The 24,341-nt window shown below is 45.8% G+C and overlaps 2 protein-coding genes across 3 annotated transcripts; both read right to left on the bottom strand.

Annotated features, from left to right (window-relative positions):
* Positions 1–15,161: 15,161 nt before the first annotated feature.
* On the bottom strand, positions 15,162–16,015 carry LOC123040534 (uncharacterized). Its single transcript, XM_044463350.1, has 2 exons — positions 15,552–16,015; positions 15,162–15,423 (listed from the first exon to the last, which is right to left on the bottom strand). The coding sequence occupies exon 1, from the start codon at positions 15,832–15,834 to the stop codon at positions 15,583–15,585; it is 252 nt and encodes an 83-aa protein (XP_044319285.1). The 5' UTR covers positions 15,835–16,015; the 3' UTR covers positions 15,162–15,423; positions 15,552–15,582.
* Positions 16,016–18,328: 2,313 nt separating this feature from the next.
* LOC123043581 (trichohyalin) lies at positions 18,329–23,688 on the bottom strand. Of its 2 annotated transcripts, XM_044466076.1 has the most exons (4): positions 23,436–23,688; positions 20,553–23,240; positions 19,138–19,951; positions 18,329–18,697 (listed from the first exon to the last, which is right to left on the bottom strand). In XM_044466076.1, exons 2-4 carry the CDS (start codon positions 23,220–23,222, stop codon positions 18,465–18,467), a joined length of 3,717 nt encoding a protein of 1,238 aa, XP_044322011.1. In that variant the 5' UTR covers positions 23,223–23,240; positions 23,436–23,688; the 3' UTR covers positions 18,329–18,464. The 2 variants fall into 2 exon arrangements, with proteins under 2 accessions (XP_044322011.1, XP_044322010.1); XM_044466075.1 differs by lacking the exon at positions 23,436–23,688 and having other exon boundaries at positions 20,553–23,414.
* Positions 23,689–24,341: the final 653 nt, after the last annotated feature.

Genomic DNA, 24,341 nt, shown 5'->3' with positions numbered 1-24,341 from the left:
AAGTGAAGTAAATCTGTAAGTGCTCCTTAGAATTGGAGGATTCTAAAAATGTAGGGACAGAAAAAACACAAGAATGGCATAGAAATGCACGTGCAAAATGGAGCATGTGCAAACACATGATTTATGTCAACCAGGGTGTTTGGTTCACATCAATTGGAAAAACACAAGAATGGAGAGAAACATGGTCAAATTATAGTCAAACAACATGAAAATGTGAAGTTAGAATCTTATTATATGCCACTAATGCACTTAGGGGCTGTATGGATTATGACTACCTTTGCCATATATTGGCACATGATTTTTTGCCACACATGCCTACCTTGAGTTGCTCAAATTGTCAGCCATACTTGGGCTTGCCTGAGGGAATCTTGCCACACTTTTTGTGTCTATGACATGTAGGGTTCACTGCTAATAGAATCACTCTTGCCTTAAGTGTGGCTAGAACCAAACACCTACCTAACTTGTTGAAACTTGCCTAAGGTGAGGTGTGACAAAGTATAGCAAGGTGTGCATACGAACCAAACAACCCCTTAGTCATGTTCTTCATGCATAGGAATTTCTTTCTAGATTTGCAATTGCTAAACCGATTCAAATTGCGCTTCAAAAGAGCATTTAGTTTTCTCCCTCTTAACATTGTGACCACCCTTCATTTCTTTCTAGATTTGCAATTGCCTTGAACCAAAGGATCCCTAAGGAATTGACATGAATGTAGAGTAAAAAAGTGATGCCACAAGTGTACAACCTCTTTGGCGTAACCTTGTTGACATTAGCATCATTGGGTTGGACGTGGAGGATGGTGCGGCTGGTGTGACTGTCGTAGGTGGGGAAGAAGATCTGAGGCCTCTGGAGACGGCGCCGAGGGTACAACTCCGCTGTGATGGACCGCCCCGTCCTCCACCTCCAAGGAGCTGCTCCGATGATCGCCTCGTCTATTGCAGCTGATCCATCCCCATAGCGCCGCCTTAACCTGCTCCACCGGAACCGCAACATCCTTGCCGACTCCTCGGACAAAGCCGAGGCCTGCTCGGCGCCACCAAACAGGTTGTACACTCATCGCATCGCACCTTCTGCTTAACTCGACCTCCTGTCACCAACGGTGCTCGATCCCGCACCCCTATGGCGCGGCTACCTCAAAGCCGGCGCCGCCGGCGACATCTCCATGGCGGTGTGAGGCTCCTGCAAGAGCAACAAACGAACAGAACAATCTGGTATGCACAATTTGTTAGCTCAAAATAGAAATCCATCATGCAAATGAAACTTCTCCCATCCCTTTCCCTTGTCACACTTTGAAAATGGTTTAGCAAAGTATGAGTCGTTAGTATACAATTCATTGATGCTTTCTAAACCAAGGATTTTAACATCAAGTTGGGAAAGTAAAATGTGACACCTAGACAATGTGTCAGCAACAATGTTATCCTTACCTTTCTTGTACTTGACAATATAAGGAAAAGACTCTATAAACTCACTCCATTTTGCATGTCTACGGTTCAGTTTGAGTTGGCCCTTTAGATGTTTTGAAGATTCATGATCAGAATGTATTACAAACTCTTTTGGCCACAAGTAATGTTTCCATGTTTCCAAAGATCGAACAAGTGCATACGATTCTTTATCATAGATAGAATAATTAAGAGTTGGACCATTAAGCTTGTCACTAAAGTAGGCAATGGGTTTACCTTCTTGCATTAGAACTCCACCAATGCCAACACCACTTGCATCACAATCAATCTCAAATGTCTTAACAAAATTAGGAAGTGAAAGCAATGGGGTTGATGTCAATCCCATCTTCAGTTCTTGGAAGGACTTGCCTTGGGCATCACCCCATTGGAATGGAGTGTCGTTCTTCGTTAACTCATTCATGGGTGCAACAATGGTGCTGAAATCCTTCACGAACCAGTGGTAGGAACCTGCAAGTCCAAGGAAGCTACGTACTTGGCTCACATTTTGTGGAGGCATCCACTCACGAATAGCTTTGATCTTCTCTTCATAGACCTCCACACCTTTTGCTGAAACAACAAAGCCAAGAAGCACAACCTTGTTTGTGCAAAATGTGCACTTTTCCATGTTAGCGTACAACTTTTCCTCCCGTAGGACAGCAAGCACACATTTTAAATGTCCAACATGATCCTCCAAAGTTTTGCTATAAATCAATATGTCATCAAAGTAAACCACTACAAACTTGCCAATGAAGGATCTAAGCACATGATTCATCAATCTCATGAAAGTACTAGGTGCATTTGTTAACCCAAAAGGCATAACCAACTATTCATACAAGCCAAATTTTGTCTTGAATGCAGTTTTCCATTTGTCACTCTCTTTCATTCTTATTTGGTGGTATCCACTTCACAAATTAATTTTGGAAAATATGGTGGAGCCACAAAGTTCATCAAGCATGTCATCGAGCCTAGAAATAGGGTGCCGATATCTCACAGTTATGTTGTTAATAGATCTACAATCAGTGCACATGCACATAGTACCATCTTTCTTTGGGACTAAAAGAATGGGAACAACACAAGGAGAAAGACTTTCCTTACATACCCTTTGTTAAGAAGATCTTCTACTTGCCTGTGAATTTCCTTCGTCTCCTTTGAGTTTGCTCGGTACGATGGTCGGTTTGGTAGTGGGACGCACGGAACCAAGTCAATCTGGTGTTCAATGCCACGCTTTGGTGGCAAACCAGGTGGCACCTCCTTGGAAACACATCCTCATACTCCTGCAAAAGATCAAAAACAACACTGGAAGAGTTGTGGGTAATTAGTTAGCAGCCAATAAAGTTTCCTTGTACATGAATACAAAGAATGGAGTATTAGGTTCTCTCAATTCCTGCATATCCCTTTTCCTAGCCATCATAACTAATCCATGATTTTCCCGGGGCTTGGTCATATTTGGCTGTGGAGCTTTTGGCTGTGGAAACACTCCCTCACTATGTTGGTGGCTCACTCGTTGTGTATGATCGCTCTCTCCCTTTTTCTTTCCTTTTTTTCATCTCATCAAGATAGAATTCCTCGGGTTTCATGGGCAGCCAAGTGAACTTTTCTCCTCTATGGACAAAACATAAGCGATTCTCACGTCCGCTGATTTGCACATCACAGTCATGCAACCACGGTCATCCAAGAAGCAAGTGACAAGCGTGCATCGGCACCACATCACACTCAACATCATCATGACATGTCCATACTAAAACTGGTATTCGCACGCTGCTAATCACCTTAATTGCTCCACAATCATTAAGCCATTGCATGAAGTATGTGTGTTGGTAAAGTTTTATTTGCAATTGAAGCTTCTCAACCATCTTCGTGCTTGCAATATTGTTGCAGCTACCACTATCAACAATCACTCGACATATCTTTGAGTTGATAAGGCAACGAGTGTGAAAAAGGTTATGCCGTTGACCCTCTTCCTCCTCCACAACCTGGGAATTAAGTGAACGACATACAACCAAAGCTTCACCATCAAGTTTTTCATGAGATAAAATAGTTCCTCCTACTTCCCAACCTTGCTGCTCTTCCACTTCGTCATTGCCACCTTCAGGGTCACTTTCAGACTCCCATTCACCTCGTTCATTGAGGATCATGTTTCTTTTGTTTGGACATTCCAAAGAAATGTGACCTCTTCCTTTGCACTTGTGGCATTGGATGCCATTGCTACATGTAGAACTCTTTTCTGCATGTGGACCGGAGGATACTCCTGCTGCAGGTGATGACCTCTTATCTTGATTGTGAACAACAGGTGAGGAAGCCATTAAGGCATGTGGGTGCCTAGGTGTTGCACCCTCAAACCGAGAACTATATGGTTGTTGTGTTCGCTGCCATGAGGATGTGGTGGCGCGGCCTTGGAAAGCACGAGCACGACCATTATGCATATTTTTCTTCTCAACTCGTATAGCTTGATGTACCACATATTGTAGTGTATCATAAGGAAACATCTCCACAAAGTCTGATACTTCATCATTCAGCCCATGTAAAAATCTTGCCATCTTCGCCTCGTCACTTTCACGGGTTCTTGTTCGAATGAGCAGCACCTCCATCTCTTTATAGTACTCCTCAACAGTGCAGAAACCTTGAGTGAGTTCCTGCAATCTCTTGTACAGTTGTCTCTCATAGTATGATGGAACAAAATGGCGCTTCATGACTTGCTTCATCAAAGTCCAAGTTGCAGATATAATTATTGCCCGATAGCAATCGATCATCTTGCAGCTGATTCCACCATGTAAGAGCATAACCAGAGAACTCCATAATAGCAACAACAACTCTTTTGGCTTCAGAAAAACCATGGGTGCAAAAGATTTGATCACACTTCTCCTCCCACTCAATATATGCATCTGGATCCTCTTTTCCCGTGAATGATGGCACATGTAGCTTCACTCTCCCTTGGTTGTCATGGTCATCTTGATCACGATGGTCATAATGGTGGCCATTGCGACCGAAGACTGCGCCACGACATGGAGGGGAGTAGGGTTCATAGTCCCCCATGCCTTCATCTTCGTCACCATGCTCGGAGAGATCTTCATGAAAGATGTCATCACCATCGTGTGCAGCTCGTCACCGGTGATTAGCAGCAAGCCCACGGGGGTCGTGGCCTCGCCCGCGAGCTTCTCATCCATGCAGCCTACCCTCACAAGGGGCAGTAAATTCTCCACGTCTCTGTTGAGCCCCAACAGCAGGGGCGCCATGGGCAGCAGGTCCTGCCACTCTTCCACGACCATCATGGTGATCCTCGTTTCCTTGATGTCGTTGGTTGTCGGTGGCCAGCGAGGTAGCGGGGCTGTGTTGATGTTGATCCCCATTATACCCGATAGGAAGACAGCCTCTGAACAACGTTCGCATAGCTGCAGCTATACTCTCCTCAATCATTTCACCAAGTGTCGCGTGAGTTTTTGGGAGATCATCTTCCACATGTTGATGTCCATGTACACTCGAGTTGGATCATATCATGTTAACTCTCTGAAACAAGTGGATAAAAGAAAAATATATGTGGAAAACACTCAGCTCACCTTCTTGCTTACCCAAATTCAAATGATTCCTTGGTGGTTGTGCAGTGGTAGACAATCAGGAGTGGATGGGCGAATGAAAGGAAGAAAGTTGACGGTTTCTAGGTGGATCTGGGTGGGCTAAAAATGGGGAGGGCTAGTGCTGAGATCGAATTGATACAAACCAAATAAACAAGAAAAAATTGTAGATCTTTGCACCACGTTTGAGCTGCAACACTTGCCACTACAACTTCTAAATTTTCTCACCCAACTGAATATGATTGCACACTTGCTCAACACTTTCCCTTCTCTTTATATTTTTGATCTTTTTTTGCTCTCTTTTTTTTTGCAACACAATAGATCCAACAGCAAGACTCGAAGAAAACAGCAGCAACTTCGGATCGAACTTGGTGCAAACACAAAGAGGATAGCAACAACTAGAACTAGGAAAACAAAGGCTTGGATTTTTTTGTGGCTTTTTTTGCTTTGGACTTTAGGACGGGAAAAACCAAACTAAAAAGGATAGATCTAGCAACAAGGATACAGATCCTACCATGTAAACCTTGCTCTGAATACCAGATGATGCGACACTGCCTTCGAGGAAGAGGGTGTACAAGGGGAGGTACGATCTTCATGGCATAGGATCGATAAAAGATGGGGATAACTAGCTGCAAGCAGCCGAAAAATGGAAAATAAGAGATTATGACCCGACGAGGAGGAGGCTCACTGAAGCTTGCAATCCAAACATTCGCTGATCCACAACCCACAATACTACCCCCACACAACCACGCTCAAGTCATGGAGCACGGGATAGGTGCAATCCGCAAGGGAAACCACAAACTCTAACCCACACAACACGATCTAGCTGTGGAGCACGAATTACGAGCAATTTCTCAAGGAATCACGAGAATAAGGGTAACAAGAGCTCTCCAATCTCACGAGGAGTCTATGTCTTTGGTCTTTGATAGAAATGTCAAAAGTCCCCAATGAAGGAAAGAGCTAGCCTATTTATAATCGGGACAACCCCCTTGGATAGATGTGAAAGAGAACCAGCTTTGGTTTGACTAAATGGCTTAGAGACTTAATGAGGTAGCTTCTGGAAAACTCTCGTTGTAGGTGGTTGGCAGTTCCCGACCAAACATTGTTCACTGGGGTCGAACAATGTTTCCTTCCGCAGAAAACTCGAGTTCTGCGAACCTTTCGCAAGTCAGGATATCCAAACTCGCGCAAAACATTATTTCGTCGCAATCGGAACAATGTTTCTTCAACAGACAACTCCTTTCTTCATGGATTCCTAACTTTGTTTCTTCGCCATAAAACATTGTTTTGCACGGACTAAACTGTGTTTGGCCTTCTTCGATATCCTACCTGAGTTCAACCAACAACAAAGGAGGTGAAGGTACAACCATGTTTTCAAGGTCAAATGATAGACTTAAGTTAGCGTTCACCTGATCATGTATTTGCATTGCACGACTTCTTGTGATTGGACCATTGGTGATTGGTGGTATGGTGCCCATGGTTGGGATGTCCTCATCAGGTCGTTATGCCTGGCGCAGCAGAGCTGCGGGCAGGCACGACTAGGTGAGGATCTGGTGTGACGATGATGGGCGGTGTCTACACGCTGCATGTCCATGCAATATGGTGGTGCTCGGCCCGACATCGTCCTTGTGGTTGCTCCGGTGACCCCTGCCGCTATAGGTCAGACGGTTGGCAGCATTTTGCTGGCTCCTGGCTCGTGGATCCGAGAAATGGGTTAGCGGCCGATAGATTCTGCCTGTTTGGCGGAGCCCTCTTTGCGGTGCAGCGGCTGCTGCGAGTTGGCTGGGCTTCGGCCTGGTAGCTCTGCTGTGGGATGGGGCAGGTTGGTTCCTCCCTCCTAGCTTGGTGCTACAGGTCTAGCTGTCTTGCTAGCCCCACATGGCTGGCGGCATGGTGGAGGGTGCCGGTGCGGTGGCCCGGATTCAGTGGCAGCGGCTTCGGCTGGGAGGTGGTACACGGTTGGATGTGGCTAGTTTGGGGTCAGCCTCAGCAAGAAGTGTGGTGATTGTTGGTTATGCATGTTTGGGTGGGTGGTGGTTGAGCATCTCTGGGACAAATCTTATTTCCGGCCTGTCTGGATCTGGCGACGACGACGCTCGGGCATCACCCTCTTTCTTGAAAGTGTCGTTGTTGTGGGGTGCTCCCCCCCTCTCCCCACGGCCTTGGCTTCGGAGGGAAATCTCAGATCCATGGAATTGGGCGATGAGGGCGCCTCGCGTCTTCTTCCTCCTTGGGGGCATCGTATCGGAGCCGGTCACAACCTGGAGACTGATGACCCACAGGTGTAGGGGATCGTAACAGCTTTCGAGGGTAGAGTATTCAACCCAAATTTATTGATTCGACACAAGGGGAGCCAAAGAATATTCTTGAGTATTAGCAGTTGAGTTGTCAATTCAACCACACCTGGATAACTTAGTATCTGCAGCAAAGTATTTAGTAGCAAAGTAATATGATAGTAATGGTAACAGTGGTAAAGATAAAGATAGAAAAAGTAATATTTTTGGGGTTTGTAGTGATTGTAACAGTAGCAACAGAAAAGTAAATAAGCGAAGCACAAGATGTGAAAATCTCGTAGGCAATGGATCAGTGATGGATAATTATGTCGGATGTGATTACTCATGTAATAGCTATAACCTAGGGTGACACAGAACTAGCTCCAATTCATCAATGTAATGTAGGCATGTATTCCGAATATAGTCATACGTGCTTATGGAAAAGAACTTTCATGACATCTTTTGTCCTACCCTCCCGTGGCAGCGGGGTCCTAGAGGAAACTAAGGGATATTAAGGCCTCCTTTTAATAGAGAACCGGACCAAAGCATTAACACATAGTGAATACATGAACTCCTCAAACTACGATCATCAGCGAGAAGTATCTCGATTATTGTCACTTCGGGGTTGTTGGATCATAACACATAATAGGTGACCATAGACTTGCAAGATAGGATCAAGAACACACATATATTCATGAAAACATAATAGGTTCAGATCTGAAATCATGGCACTCGGGCCCTAGTGACAAGCATTAAGCATAGCAAAGTCATAGCAACATCAATCTCAGAACATAGTGGATACTAGGGATCAAACCCTAACAAAACTAACTTGATTACATGGTAAATCTCATCCAACCCATCACCGTCCAGCAAGCCTATGATGGAATTACTCACGCACGACAGTGAGCATCATGAAATTGGTGATGGAGGATGGTTGATGATGACGACGGCGACGAATCCCCCTCTCCAGAGCCCCGAACGGACTCCAGATTAGCCCTCCCGAGAGAGATTAGGGCTTGGCGGCAGCTCCGTATCGTAAAACGTGATGAAACTTCCTCTCTTATTTTTTTCTCTGCGAGACGGAATATATGGAGTTGGAGTTGAGGTCGGCGGAGCTGCAGGGGGCCCACGAGATAGGGGGCGCGCCCAGTGGGGGTGGACGTGCCCCCACCCTCGTGGACAGGGTGTGGGCCCCCTGGTCTTGATTCTTTCACCAGTATTTTTTATATTTTCTGAAACTTGTCTCCGAGGATTTTAGGTCATTCTGAGAACTTTTGTTTTCTACACATGAAACAACATCATGGTAATTCTGCTGAAAACAGTGTCAGTCCGGGTTAGTTTCATTCAAATCATGCAAGTTAGAGTCCAAAACAAGGGCAAAAGTGTTTCGAAAAGTAGATACATTGGAGACGTATCAGAGACCAGTGGATGGCGGCATCTTCATTGCGTGGTTTGTTGAGGCGGCCATTTTGGGAGCGTTGATTTCTGTTTGGCAACAATGATGACGTCCAAAGGAGCTTGGGTTGCGGCTCAGGCTTTTTAGTTGGATCTTCCCGGTGTGTCTGAAGCACTCTTTCTGTTGTTTGCTAAGTTGATTTAAAGTCGGAGCTGCGGTGGAGCGAGTCCAGGTGGCGACGATGACAGACACTCGGTGGTCGTTTGCGGAGCACGCGGTCAGCACAAGTCCTGCATATTTCCCTTGCGAAGCTCGTCATCAAAGTAGGAGTTGTCGGTTGTTTGCGCGTGTGGGCATCTGTTGTCATGTGGTCAGGTTGGCAGGTGGACCCATGTTTTGTGGGTTGAGTTTTATTGGTCTTCCCCCGATTTTCCTCAATTAACCGGGCAATTCTCACTATCTTTTTCACCAATAAAAATGGCAAGTCTTTTGCCGCGTTTCAAAACAAACAAAACTCGGTCATTTTATTGTCCGAGCACCATCTTCCAGCAAAGCTGTCCATTGAGTTCATGTTTGTCAAGGTAGCCATGTGGGCATTGAGTTTCTCTACTCCTAATGGAGTAGTTGGTGGGATTGCGTCCATGTTTTTTTAGGCCCCCACTTTCTTCTGGGTTTTTTTGGGCTGGTTTATTTCGTCCCACCTCTCACTTGGTTTATTCTTCCCCCACCGGTTTTATTCACCCAGCTCCCGCAAAAGAAAAAGTTTCGACCCGAGCAGCTCATTTCCCCTCGCCTATGTTTCTTGCTCCGCAGTCGCAAGGGAGTTCCTCTACCAGCTCCCCTCCCGTCGGTATCTTGGGTTTATCGAAGAGGTCTATCGTTCTGGAGCCGCCAAAATAAATAATGCCGAAGGTACAAATCCAAAGGTGGTCAATGGTCAAAGAATTAAACATTGTATCTCAGGTACGCCTATTAATGTTGAAAGCAATATTATCCAAACCATGACACTGGAAGAACATATAAGGGAGACCTTCCAGAACACTCCAGAATCGTTGAAAAGGGAAGGTACATGATACGGTAAGTAAACGGACTCCAAAAAATCCGCAAAAATATTTTTTGTCAGTTTTAGAATATTAGAAAAAATAGGAAAAAAAGAAACTACTAGGAAGGCAGCCCTGGTGGGCACAAGACACCAGGGCGCGCCTGGTAAGGTGCGCCCAGGTGGGTTGGGCCCACCTCGGGTACCTTCCGGACTCTGTTTTTCTCCCGTTTGCTTGTTTCTCAAGATAAAAAATCTATATATACTTCCTGAACCCATTGAACACCGTATCGCGGAGAAAATCTTTTATCCTTGTTTCATGTTGTTTTTCTGTCAGATCTAAATCGACATGGCCTCATCAAGCTCCTCCAAGGACAAGTTCTTTGAGAAGGTCATCAACCCCTACTTGCTGGAGGTGATGAAGCACCCTCAAACCATCGAGATGCGTGAGGGGTGCTCCACATCCGGGACGTTCAAGGGCCCAAGTAGACCGGAAACATAGAAGCTAGGCTTGAGGCGGTGGAGCAGGAAATTTTCAAGTGCTAAGGTATGGTGGAACATGGTCTCAATGCTAATCACTCCATGATCACGGAATTACTCGTGCTAGCAAGGTGGAAGCAAGACCATGGATGATATTATCCTTGAGCTTACTAAGAAAATCAACTATCTCCAAGATCAAGTTTGTGATCTCCAGAAGAAAAACTATGAGCATGAGGAAAGGTTTAAAGGTATGAGTTTAGCTGTCAGTTTCAGGGTTCTGGAGACTCCTGCGCCTCTCTACAATAGGGAGGCCTAGCTTTATGAATCAGAAACGAACTCTACATCACCATCATCTTCATCTCCAAAGGAGAATTGAGTTCACGGGTATGAGCACTCCCCTTGGCTTGAGCCAAGCTTGGGGGAGGTGCCCCGATATCATATCACACCACTATCTTTGCTTTTATTTCTCTTAGTTCGATCTTTAGCTTTCTTTTTCCTTAGTTGAATAAAAGTTTAGTTTGATCTTTCTTTGAGAGTTTGCTTAGTGATCTATCTATCTATCTATGTAATCGTGTGCGAGATCTATAAGAAAGTTTAGTTTGAAGTTTTGCTTTCTTTACTTCTTTGTTGCAATAAAAAGAAAGGAAATAAATGAAAAAGGTCATATGCTAATCTTATGGTAAGTAGTGACATCACATAAGGAAAAGTATAAGTAGTAAAATTTGTTGGAGATTGACAAACATAGCATTGGTCAATGATGTAATTCATGAAAGAATTAATAAGGGAAGAGAAGATTCATATGCAAATATACCATCTTAGACACCTTTTTATGATTGTGAGCCCCCATCAAATTATTATATGCCAAAACGGTTGACGTTAGACAAGGAAGACAACGTAATGAGTTATGTCTGTTCATATTCACACAGAAGTTATATTGTCATAGATCCTTTAACATGTGGTGCTTGCCCAATATCTTTTCTAGCCAAAAACTCGGCACTAAGTAGAGATACTACTTGTGCATCCAAAAAACCCTAAACCCAAATCTTTTCAAGAGTCCACCATACCTACCTATGGATTGAGCAAGATCCTTAAAGTAAGTTGTCATCGGTGCAATAAGGCAATAAAAATTGTTCTAAATATGTTGGATCATTTAGTGTAAGAGAAAATTGAGCGTTGTACGAACTTGTGATGGCAAAGTAATAAAAGCAACGGACTGCATAATAAAGGTTGCTATCATAAGGGGCAATATAACGTGACGTTCTCTTGCATTAAGGGATTTGGCATGCAAACAAAAGGCGCATGGCAACCTCTGCTTTCCTCTGCGAATGGCCTATCTTTTACTTTTTATGCTAGAGTCAAAGTTTACTCCTCTATTCCTTTTTACTTTTTCTTTTAGCAAGCATCATGTGGTGACGAAAGATCTAGGCACATATATCTAGTTGAATATGGGTGAGCATGAACTATTATTGTTGACATCACCCTTGAGGTGAATACGTTGGGAGGCGAAACTATAAGCCCATCTCTTTCTGTGTGTCCGATTGAAACTTTTTGCTCATGTGTATGCGTTGAGTGTTAGCAATCATAGAAGACTATATGATGGTTGAGTATGTGGACTTGCCTAAAGGCTCCGACATGTGACCCTTCCTGAAAAGATGATGAATTGTAGTTGCAAAGTTGACTAAGAACATAGTTTGTTGGTTTCCAGCAGAGTTTATGCTTTATACTTCAATAGTGTGAAGAATTGCTACTTGTTCATAAGAAGTTATATGATAAGGTTATGTTATATTATGTTTTAATGATGTTTGTTGATGTTACAATAATATACATGATGCTTCTATGTCTGTATTTTGTTTTTATCGACACACCTCTCTCTAAGCATGTGGACATGTTTTTCGATTTCGGTTTTTCGCTTGAAGACAAGCGAGGTCTATTAGTCTAAGCTTGGGGGAGTTGATACGTCCATTTTGCAACATGTTTTCCTACTGATATTTATATTGTTTTTATTCATAATAATGTTATTTGTAGTAATTCTAATGCCTTTTCTCTCACAAAATGCAAGATTCACACAAGGAGGGAGAATACCGGCAGCTGGAATTCTGGACCTGAAAAAGCAACGTCGGGCTACCTATTCTGGACAACTCCAAATGAGCTGAAACTTTACGGAGATTTTTTATGGAATATATAAGAAATATTGGAGCCAATAACTACCAGAGGGGCCCCACCAGGTGGGCACAACCCACCAGGGCGCGCCTGGGGGTTGTGCCCTCCTCGGCCCACCTCAGGTGCCCATCTTCTGGTATAAAAGTCATTTTGACCTAAAATAATTATACGGAGGACTTTTGGGATGGAGCGTCGCCGTCTCAAGGCGGAATTTGGACAAGAGCACTTTTGCCCTTCGGCGGAGCAATTTCGCCGGGGGAACTTCCCTCCCGGAGGGGGAAATCGAAACCATCGTCATCACCAACAACCCTCTCATCTTGGCGAGGCCATTCTTCATCAACATCTTCACCAGCACCATCTCCGCTCAAAACCCAAGTTCATCTCTTATGTTCAATCTTTGTACCAGAACCTCAGATTGGTACCTGTGGGTGACTAGTAGTGTTGATTACATCTTGTAGTTGATTACTATATGGTTAATTTGGTGGAATATCATATGTTCAGATCCATTATGCTAGTTAATACCCCTCTGATCATGAGAATGTTTGTCACTTGTGAGTAGTTACTTTCGTTCTTGAGGTCACGGGAGAAACTTGTTGCAAGTAATCATGTGAACTTGATATGTGTTCCATATTTTGATGATATGTATGTTGTGATTCCCTTAGTGGTGTCATGTGAAGGTCGACTACATGACACTTCACCATATTTGGGCCTAAGGGGATGCATTGTGGAGTAGTTATTAGATGATGGGTTGCTAGAGTGACAGGAGCTTAAACCCTAGTTTATGCGCTATTTCGTAAGGCACCAATTTGGATCCAAATGTTTAATGCTATGGTTAGATTTTATCTTAACTAGCAGTTTTACCCACGCAAAATAATTCTAAAACGTGGCCTATTTATCATTAAATATGAGATATTGGTGTGTCTTTTAGATATACATTTGAAATTATAGAAAAACTTGGAGATAAAATACACAATTATAAAATGTAGTTAGCATTTATTTTGTTTTATTTACATGTGCCAAGTGATATTTAATTATTAGTCCAAAAGTTATTGGACTTTAGAGTGTGAGGTGATTATGAAGAACTTTGGTGTGAGAAAATAAGATCGATGCCACTAAGATGTATGAGTCAATGTGTAAAGTCATTAAATTTCTTGCAAATCACCAACGTTATCTCTTCTTCCATCAACCATTTTCGAAGAACTGTCCCAGAAAAACCTAAATAGCATGGCTTGTTTTCTATCCTTTCTTTCCTACATCCTTCCACCTTACACTGTGTACCATGGTTACTCCTCTCTATTAGTAAAAATAATATATATATCCATGTGCTTGCACTACTAAGTACATGTAAATAATCTTTTCTTATTCATAAAATATGACTATCACATTTTATCTATAAGAGTATCAAAGAAAAGGATTAGCACTACTTAGGTGAACAATATAATAGGTGAGATCCTCTGGGGTTTTTTCTTTGGGATTTCAATGCTAACTAATTTGAGGGTTCCACGTGTTTCCTGGGAGTGAAAGAATATATTAATGCGTAGTTCTATGATCTTTGTGTCCTTGACTTGCTTGCCTCTTGTTGCTTAGTTAATGAAGAGAAGACGAGAAAAATTAACACTCCATATGATAGAAATATGGAACCTACCTCATGATTGGCTTCGATGAAAGTAGTATTGTGTTTCAGCAAATACTCCCTCCATTTTTATTTACTTCGTATATTAGAGTTGAGGGCTAAGAGCGCGTGTTTGACACTAACCCATGAAATTGAACATACACGCATCGACGACAACAGACATGCATGAGCGCAACGAGGCACTCCATGACAAATATGAACAACATTAGTGACAGAGGATCACCCTGCTTGATTAGTCTTGGCATGTGTCATTTGAAGGACTTTGATGCGACATCTAGTTTTTATGTGACGGAGCTTTGCCATTTGTGTATATTTTAATTCTTTAACTTGGTAATAAATTGTAAAACTTGGTCGTTTTTCTAAGGAATACAAACGATTTCTAAAACCAATCATAGAAAAACGACCATAAACTAATATAAGAGCGTTTAGATCACTATAAATTAGTGATCTAAACGCTTTTATATTAGTTTACGAAGGGAGTACCTTTTGCCTTATCGACCATGGAATAGGTGGGAACTCAACAACGTTTATTCGGGAAAAATAATTAAAAAATCAACAACGTTCTCGATTCTCTATATAAGTTGAAGAGAAGATTACGTTACAGCAAGGGGATGTAGCTCAGATGGTAGAGCGCTCGCTTAGCATGCGAGAGGTGAGGTATGGGGATCGATACCCCACTTCTCCAATATGTATTATTTGTGTAGTATTATTCCTATTTTTTATCAGATCTGAAAACACTGTAAATTACCAAGCAATTAATACTGGTTATTAATTAATAAAAATTGTGAGGGGATGTAGCTCAGATATTTTTTTTCCCTCTCGTCCGCAGGCATGTTCTGAGCCTCTGACGGCAATGGGCTGATAGCCAGGCCCGTGTGGACAACCTGTTGGGCGCGTTGACTGGGACCAGCGGAGACGACGTGGCAGGGCGGCCAACAGGTTGTCCACACGTGCCACAGGGTTTCACCGAGCTTGCTCATGCCCCGTGATTCTGGAGCGTGTGCTGTTCGATTCATTTTCATTCGTGCGCCAATTCATTTCCCTTGCAGGGGATAATTTGTTTTGCAAGCACTTTTGAGCCTGAGAGTATCAAGCGGACACAACAACCAGGTATGTTTTGCAGAAGCAAACTGAACTGAAGCAGAAAGGAATCTCACGAGCAGACTATCTGAAACTGAAGCAGAAAGAAAGGAATCGCGTGTGATGATTGATGGCCAACGTTGCTTGCAACCCCGGAAACAAACATTCTCCCCCCTCCTCTCTCTCTCTCTCGACAACAGGAAAACTAGAAAAAGAAGAAGAAAGGACCCATGCATGATGATCTTACACTAGTGACTAATCTACTCGCAAGGAACGCTCGATGAGTCCGTCCCTCGGCTGCATCCCTCGCGCATCCGTTCTCGCCACCATCGATCGGTCGTCCGCCTGATGAGCCACCTGCAGGATCCGGCGAGCCAGCACCCATGAGAACAGACCAGGTTTTACAAGGCAGAGAAAGAGCAGCACGCAAGGTGGTGGAGCGGGAGCGCGGTCCGAATCCATGGGAGACAGAGCAGGGCCAATACCAAGGAAGAAGAAGACGGCGGGCGGAGCGGACTAGCGGTGGACGATGTGGGAGCACTTGGCCTTGATCCAGCGGAGGCCCCGGCGGAGGGACGCCTTCACCTTGCCCTCCACGGCGTAGGCCTTGTAGCTGGCCACCCGCCCCCGCCGCTTCATCTCCGCCTGGTCCCCCGCGAACCACGCCACCGACGACGCCGCCGCCGCCGACGCCACCCACCGCGCCCCCGGCACCTTCCGCTCCACCGCCCCGTACTCCGCCGCGTAAGGCCGGTACGTCGGCGCCATCCCTTGCTTTGCTCCGCGAGCGTGCGTGGCGCGCTGGAGGAGAGAAGAGGGGAGAGGGAGGTGGGCGCGACAATGAAGGCCAGCTAGCTGCAGCGCGAGGCAGAGAGAGGGCCGTTGCTGTGCGTGATATCAAGAGGCCGCAGCGACCGAATTGGCGGCCAGCGGCAGGCAAGCGGCATCCTATGCTCGGGACCTCGCCTCATATGGCGCTTGGCGTCGCCTCCACGACCGTCCGATCAGGAATCTGATGCCTTGGAAGCAGCGCTCACTCAACTGTGCAGATAGTCGCATTGTATACCTTTCCGCGTCACATTGTATACCTCTCAAGGTCCTCGGCACGAGTGTCCCTTTCGTCGCGTCGAGACAAGCAATATGTCCGTTTCAACAATTTTATACATATATACATACAGTAATATTTTACTCTAATTAATCTGTTGACAGATCGATGTTCAACTTGTCCTCGTCGTCGGACACGAACGGGACCGAGACGAGGCTGGATGCAAGGCATGGCGTGTGCTCATGCTCTGTGACTGGAACCTCACCACGATGCGGTGCGTGGTGGAGCCGAAAGCCGCGAGACCCGAGACATCTTTCCCCTCTGAGGACGACAACAAAGGCTGCTTGCGAAATGAATATCCGTTCCTTCAGCTTGGCGGCTATGAAAAGGAACACATGTATGCCTTGCCTTGCTTCGTAAGAGAACTGCTAGGGTTAGGGTGTTGCTTTATTGTCTAACTAGTAATAAAAAGAGAAGAGAGAGAGAGAGAGAGAGAGAGAGATATGTATTCTCTTCTTTCGTGCTAGGATTTGCTGCTTTATCCCTTCCTGATGCAGACGGGCTTGGGAATTGGGATGCCAGTCGCAAACCCTTTATGATGCCAGATGCAAATCCCTCTGATTGCAACTGGGTAAGATATTGCTAGTAAACTACTGAAAGTTCCCGTAAAAAAGAAAAGAAAAATGAAAGTTCCCGCAGAAAAGAAAAAGAAAACTGAAAGAACCTCAAAACCACCAAGAACACACACACACTTGTGGCGCTGAATAAGCATGAATATCCCAACCCAATCACAAGATAGAGCTTCCTTCTGATGATGATTTTTCAGCTGCGCGCCGACACACACGGTGGGTGGTTGACATGAAAAAAAAACTGTCGCAGGCAAATGAATGAGCGATGCTGCTGCACACCAGTAAATTTTTAATAGCAGTAAATTTTGGATGCAGATCTTATAGGAAGAATCCAAAAACCTTGTGTAAACACATTTTTGTTCCACCCCAAAAGAAAAAGAAGGCACATGCCAACTGCAAATTTGTCAGCTCATAGGCCCCAGGGAGAGCAAATAACACACATGACACAACCTAATAAGAACGAAACTACTATACAGACGACAGTACTCCGGCCGAACACTGGACGATGTTGGATCGAACGGTGTTGTTTAGTTTTGCTTTACACATGAGCGGCTTGATGTGCTACATCGTCTGCAAATCGTCCGCCGTTTGTCGTCTGTGTAGCAGCGTTCTAATAAGAACTGACATACATGAAACATATTAAATGTAAAACTGGAGTGCATACAGCATACATAATGTAAGACTTGACCAAGGGGATTTTAATTTTCAAGTCCCGCACAAAAGAGGTTGTTGGAATCTAATCGTTCCTTCTAAGTTAAAATGAACTAACATAAAATCCCGTAAAAAGAGAGACAAGATGAACCCTTGAATAATTGCATGAACTCGGGAGTTAAACAGCTCATATCAACAATAGGTTAATCTGCACGAAATGTAACAGTACGGTTCGGTGGGAAAAGGGCAAGATGGTAACATAATTGCACAGTCCGTACAGATGAACACAGAGATAAAAATGGTTCAGGACTTGTTGAATTTAGATATATAGGACCCTAGAAGAAGAATATAGGACTCTTAAGAGGAAAACTCAGAAGAGGAATATGAGAGCAAGAAAAGGGAAAAGGGCAGCTAGCTCGAAATCCGATAAATCGAAGACCGCCTGGCTTCAGTTATGAGAGGGGGCTTCATCAAGTGCAGACAAGAAAGATACCGAACTGAGAACACTAAGTGAAAAGGGCACAAGTTATTCCTACCAAGAAAGGTTATTCCTTCCAAAGTATAACAAACACTAATGGAATGATATGCAGAGATTTTCTTAACACTACATCAGATCTAGCAGACTGCTCCTATATCCTATTCTCAATTTGTAATGTTCATAATGACATGCTCAAAATATAAAATGTTCAGTTTTTTTTCCTCCATATTTTTCTCTCGCGATATATAAGATGCTCCACCTCTGTTGGAGAGATAAAGCATAATTCCAGAAATCAACGTACTGACAGAAAGGAAAAGCAAGTTACACAGTTGGCAATAAAAAAGACAATTGGAGGGCATCATCAATGAAGACTGTAGCAGCTTGCTGGAAGACTTGAAACTTGTCAGGATGGCTAATGACAACTCAATTAAGAAGTTAGTTCCAAAAGAGAATGCATCATTTAGAAATGATCTATATTTCAAGCTATCCAACATTCATTAACACCTTCGTATCCGTATAATCTTTCCAAGTGTCTATAAATTCAAAGAATGACGACAGCAGAGAGAGAAATGCCAGCTTAAAAAGACCACCTACTTCAAGAAAACATATTGGCGATGTGACTGACGACATCACCAACGAATGAGTTGAAGCATGACGAGCAGATGGTTCTCATGAGAAACGCTGGCTCTCGGCCATCACAGGCGTGGCAACAATGGCTAGGAAAAGGAAACGGTGTAGAAACAACCCTATCCTTGTTGTGCGCAATACCAGACAACGCTAAGATAGTGTGTGTCGCCCGCCGTGCTACATTCGTGAAAGAAGATTGATCTGAAACATAAAGGATGAGAGGTTAGTTCCAGTTAATTAGCCATGCTTTAGCAAGATTGCATATATAGTCCAACACAGCTGTCTTTGCATTTAGTTCAGCGTACAATGGCCAACAGCATAGCAGAAAAAAAGGACTATAAAAAGGACAGGTAATTATTATTTAGGCTACTAATAGCCACAAACCTGAGACACATTTCCAGTATAGATGTAGCTACTTAATTTATTTTGGGACCACAACTGCTACAATGGGATGATGCCCTAGCATAAAATGAATTAATTTTCTCTAACCTACCATTTAAAATATGAAAATACAAGGCTACTCAATCTCTGGGTAATCTAATATGTTAAGGATAAAATCAAACTATTACACCCAAATGTTAACTTGTGGGTGCTCGAAAAATTGATACATTAAAACAGTTTGCTCAGACCGCTATACGTACCCAATGGGGACCGGGCACAAATGTGCTTGATGCTCTTCTTCACAATAGGAATCAGCTGGTCCTTGGCATTCGCTACTTCTCGGAAATTGCTTCCACCCTCATCAGTGCATTGATTAAGATTACTTGCAGACTGTACAAAATGTGAGCTACTCTGCTGGCTCTGCATAAAATCAGCCCTGGAACATGATGGGCTCACATCTGTAGAGGTGCAGGCGATCCGTTGATTTTGTTCTGTTCCTGGTGCGCTTCTGTCTTGCTGAATGCTATTCTGCCAAGCATTAGTTGCAGTCCTAGGTCTAAATAGAAGAATACGAATGCGTCGGTTCAAGGCACGCCTCCTATCAAGAGTTGCATGCCTCCCAGTAGGAGTTGATACAGGTTCAGCTGAGAGATGTGACTCGGCTCGCTTATCTTCCTCAGGGGTTTCTATTGGAGAGAGATTCAGATCAAATCCTTGCAAAGAAGGCTGAACGTTTATTGGTGGTGGTCTCTGGAACACTCCACTTGATGTAGATCTGCCCAACGAACCAGAACTGCTATCGGCGGTGTTCATGTTACTATCTCCACGGTGAACCACCCTATCCTGTATTTGTGCATGAGAAGGCCCTTCCACACTGGATCTACACCCACCACAGTACCAGTTGCCTTCTGGTACTTCTCTCCCCAGACCAACACAGAAAGTATGTGCAGAGGAATCACATATATCACATAGCAACATGAGATTGTCATCACCACCTTGATTGCACTCTATACATACAACATTTTCGTATGGGTCTAACCAACGCCTCATTTCATCTTCAGTGGGCTGGTATACCTGTTCAAGGAAGAAACAGAACAAATGAGACGACCATGCAACTGTCACGAAGTTTATTGTTAACATTACTTTAAAGTTAACCCGTGCACAAGTTTCAGTTAGCATAGTAATAATTAAGAGGTTTTATATATGTTGTCATGCGAAACGTAATTCAAAATTCAAAAGGTTATAAAGTTCTCAACATCTACAGATTTATATCAATATCAAGGTTGTGAATACAACAAGAAAAGCTCTTACTTGCAGAAATATGAATGTACATCATCAAGCCCTGGGTTTGAACGGCAAAGTGGATGTAATGGATATGTTATCCCTAAATTGGTAAATTTCCGTGTCATCTCTGCTTAAAACTTTTAATCCACTAACGGACATTTTGGATGGTCACTAGAAAGAACACAGCACACTTACTATAATAAGTAACAGCAAAATGTATGTTCTATTCCTACGGGGACAGGATTCTCATATATTTTAGTGGTAGTTCGAACATAAATGCATTTCATCTCAATGACTAACCAATCCAAATATTAAGTGGGCAAGCAATGCAGAATGGCTTTATACCCTGTGGATATGTAATTTTATAGTGACCAGGAGAGTAAACCATTACCTGATCGCGCTTTTCTACCCTAACAGGAGCATTCCTCAACCCCAATCCTAGATCTGCCACTGATGACTTGGTAATTGTGTTGAAACGCCGTTTACACAGTGGACACCTCGACTCCACCTTTGACCACTCCAGGATGCACGCGAAGCAGAAGTAGTGTGAGCAGCAATTAAGCACACCCTGTATTGTAGCTCTCTGCTCCTCTGAGAGGCAGATACCACATATCTGTTTCAAAGCCTCCTCTGGCTCTTTTCCCTTCTCGTCTACCCTCCTAGGAGCAATGGTCCTTCGTGCTGGGGGCGAAGGCAGCTGTGGCACGGTCTCTTGGGGCCTAGGCACCCCCAAATCCTTAAGTTCCTCCTCTGATATGACATAATCAGAGTCTGAAGACGAGTCTGATTCAGAACCCCTCTTCCTCCTACCCTTCTTTCTCTTGATCCTCGCAGGCTCAGCTACTGGTGTTTCCTTCTCAGCATGATCCTCGTCAGATGTCACAAACTCAAATTCTGATGTGTCAGATTCGACTGATGGCCATGCTTCTCCCACAGCAACTGGCTCTGCAGTGCCTTCCCTCGTCTTCCTCCCAACCTTAGCCTTCTTCCTTGGCCGGTAATTGACCTCTTCCTCCACGTCGTCCTTCACAACAAAATCATCATCATCCTCTTCCTCCTCATCGTCTTCATAGTCGTCAGCCACCCGCCGCTTGCTCCTACGCCGACGTGCTGACGTGACATTCCTTGTCTTTCCCTTGGAACCACTCTTCCTCTTACGGTGTTGGCGCCCAGCCGCTGGCTTCCGCTTGGCCAAGTGGTTCCTAGGTCTAACCTTTGTGGCGAGAGTTGGGGCATAATCCCCCAAATCATCATCTTCTTCTTCAACATCTTCCTCCTCATCCTCCTCATCTTCGTCCACCTCCGGATCAAAGTCTTCATCCTCATCCTCGATCTCTTCCTCGTAATCATCATCATCCTCATGTCTCTGCCGGCTAGAGCCCGTTGGCTTCACCTTCCTGCCCTTGCCACGGGCCTCGGACAGGTTCCTGGGCTGTAGCGTCTCCGTCTCCAACTCCTCATCATCTTCCTGATCCTCAACTTCCTCCTCCGCCCCATTGAAATCTGCATCAAACTCGTCCTCCTGCTTCAGATTCCTGCCATTGGGGCGATACTTGACTGACTCTGGCGTCTCGATCTCCAGCTCTTCATCCTCTTCCTGATCCTCAACTTCCTCCTCAGCCACATTGAAATCTGCATCAAGCTCATCCTCCTCCTTAACATTCCTGCCACCGGAGCGATATTTGATTGACTCTGGCGTCTCGATCTCCAGCTCGTCATCATCTTCCTGATCCTCAACTTCCTCCTCAGCCACATTGAAATCTGCATCAAGCTCCTCCTCCTCCTTCACATTCCTGCCGCCGGAACGATACTTGACTGACTCTGGCGTCTCGATCTCCAGCTCTTCATCCTCTTCCAGATCCTCAGCTTCCTCCTCCGCCACATTGAAATCTGCATCAAGCTCATCCTCCTCCTTCACATTCCTGCCACCAGAGCGAAAGTTGGCTGACAGTGGGGTCTCGACCTCTAACTCCTCATTCTCCAGTTCCTCCTCCTCCCCATCGAAATCGGCATCAGACTCATCCTCTTGTTCCCCACTCCTACCCCAGGAAGGGTCCATGGCTGGTTGTGGGGTCTCGACCTCCAACTGCTCATTCTCCACTTCTTCCTCCTCCTCCCTTTTGAAATCTGCATCAGACTCGATCTCTTGCTCCTCCCTTCTGCGCCGGAACCGAACCGTGGCTGGGCGTTTCGGCCATGGCGCCTCGACCTCCACCTCCTCTTTCTCCGATTCACCCTCCTCCCCATCGAACTCCTCGTCAGACTCGTCTTCCTGCTTCCCTGCCCTGCCCTGGGAGCGAGCCGTGGGTGCACGCCTCGGCCTTCCAGTCTGGATCTCGAACCCCTCGTCCTGCCCATCGAACTCCGCGTCGGACTCCTCTTCCTGCACCCTCGTCCTGCCCCGGGAGCGAGCCGTGGGCGCGCGCCTCGGCCGCGGCGTGTCGATCTCGAAATCCTCGTCCTCCTCCTCGTCGTCGAAATCCGCATCGGAGTCGTCGTCGTCGTCGCGCGGCTTGGCCTTCCTGGCCCGGCGGCGAGCCTTGGGCCGCGGCGTCTCGATCTCCTCCTCGAAATCCGCATCGGATTCGTCCTCCGACTCCTGCTTCCGCCTCCGCTTCCGGCCCCGGCCGCGAGCCTTGGCCGGACGCCTGGGCCGCGGCGCGTCGATCTCGAAGTCCTCGTCGTCGTCCTCCTCCTCGGAAACCGCGTCGGAATCGTCGTCGTCGTCCGACTTGGCCTTCTTCCTGCCCCGCCCGCGAGGCCTGGGGGAAGGCCTGGGAGGGCGCCTGGGCCGCTGCCGCGGCTTGTCGATCTCGAAATCCTCGTCGTCCTCCTCCTCCTCCGCATCCCCGTCGAAGTCGGCGTCAGATTCGTCCTCGGGCTCCGGCTCCGGGTCGGCCTCCTCCTCCTCCTCGGCGGCGTCCTCGTCGGAGCACGCAACCGCCGCGTCATCCTCTTCCTCCACCTCCTCCTCCTCGTCCTCGTCCACGACGTACTCGTCGTCGTCGTCGTCGCCGCCCATCTTCGCCCGCCGCAGGACCGCCCTCCCGCCGGCGACCATAGACGGACAGACAGATCCCTGCACGCACGCCACAAATCCAAGTCAGCTACCATCAACCCACAAACCAGGAGCAACAGATCGGAATTCGGCGACGCGAATCGGCCGAATTTCACTCGAGAAGAGGGTGAAGAACAGTGGGAGAGAGGATAAAAAGGGTAAAAAGGAAGGAGGGGAGTTTCATTTCGGGGCGAGAGGGGGAGGGGGGAAACTTGCCTCGCCGCACGAGAATTGAGGAGGCGCGGCGCACCCAACACCCAACAGTGGGCGACAAAAGGCACCCAAATAGGCAAGGCGAGGCGAGGCGAGGCGAGGCTCGAGTTCGAAACGGAACGGGGTTCCCCTTCCTTCCTTCCTTCCTTCCTTCCTTCCCGACGGGGAAGATAATAATTGCGGTGGTGGAATTCAAATCCTTGAGTTCTGAACTTGTAATTTTGGATGGAATCGGGTCGGAATTTGGAAAGGGGAGGGGGGTTGGGGAGAGGGAGGAGGGGGTGGTGGTTTGGTAGGGTAGGGCGCCGCGCCGATGCGGAAGGGAAGCGAGGGGGGAAGGCCGAGAGGGGAACGGAGAAAACGAGAGGAAGGGGGCGGTGGGCCTGGCCGTTTTATCTATGGCGTCACGAGGAGGGAGGGGCGTGCGTGGGGCCGGGCGGCCGCTAGACTTGAAGTTTACTCCGGCGGTTACTGCTAAACCCGGGTGCGTGCGTAAAAAAAAAGAAAAAAAGATGACGGTTAGTACGTAGCTGTTTCTCAAAAAATAAAAAGATAACGGTTAGCTGGAGCGAACTTTTTTTTTTCCTACTTGGGGCAGTAATCTCTATCTCTACCTCTCTATCTCTATCTCTCTACCTTTTTTTTTACTAATAAACCAGCTATCGCTTCTGGTCGTCCGTCGTGGCCGATTTTGCAAAAAAGCCTCTGTTGTTTGTTGAATTCAACCCGCAGTCCTATATTAAGTGAGTTCCTAAGAAAACGTTTCATTTTTGCAAAAGAGCCCCTGCATTAGTTAGAATTCAGCCCGCAGTCAGTCCTTATCCATTTCCAGACTCCACCGCCGGCCACTCGCCGGCGTCCACGACGCCGCTCCGACGACCCCTCGCCGGCAGCCACCAGCAGGCCACT

The sequence above is a fragment of the Triticum aestivum genome, chromosome 2B (assembly GCF_018294505.1).
Source record: "Triticum aestivum cultivar Chinese Spring chromosome 2B, IWGSC CS RefSeq v2.1, whole genome shotgun sequence".
NCBI classification, from domain to species: Eukaryota; Viridiplantae; Streptophyta; class Magnoliopsida; order Poales; family Poaceae; genus Triticum; species Triticum aestivum.
This window is presented reverse-complemented; position numbering and strand designations above follow the sequence as displayed.

Excerpts from the sequence above, each read along its gene's own strand:
- LOC123040534 (XM_044463350.1), bottom strand. The coding sequence starts at position 15,834 with ATGGCGCCGACGTACCGGCCTTACGCGGCGGAGTACGGGGCGGTGGAG.
- LOC123043581 (XM_044466076.1), bottom strand. The coding sequence starts at position 23,222 with ATGGTCGCCGGCGGGAGGGCGGTCCTGCGGCGGGCGAAGATGGGCGGC. Across the intron at positions 19,952-20,552 it reads GGGTAGAAAAGCGCGATCAG|GTATACCAGCCCACTGAAGA; the intron begins GTAATGGTTTAC and ends TTCCTTGAACAG. Across the intron at positions 18,698-19,137 it reads TTGTGCCCGGTCCCCATTGG|ATCAATCTTCTTTCACGAAT; the intron begins GTACGTATAGCG and ends TTTATGTTTCAG.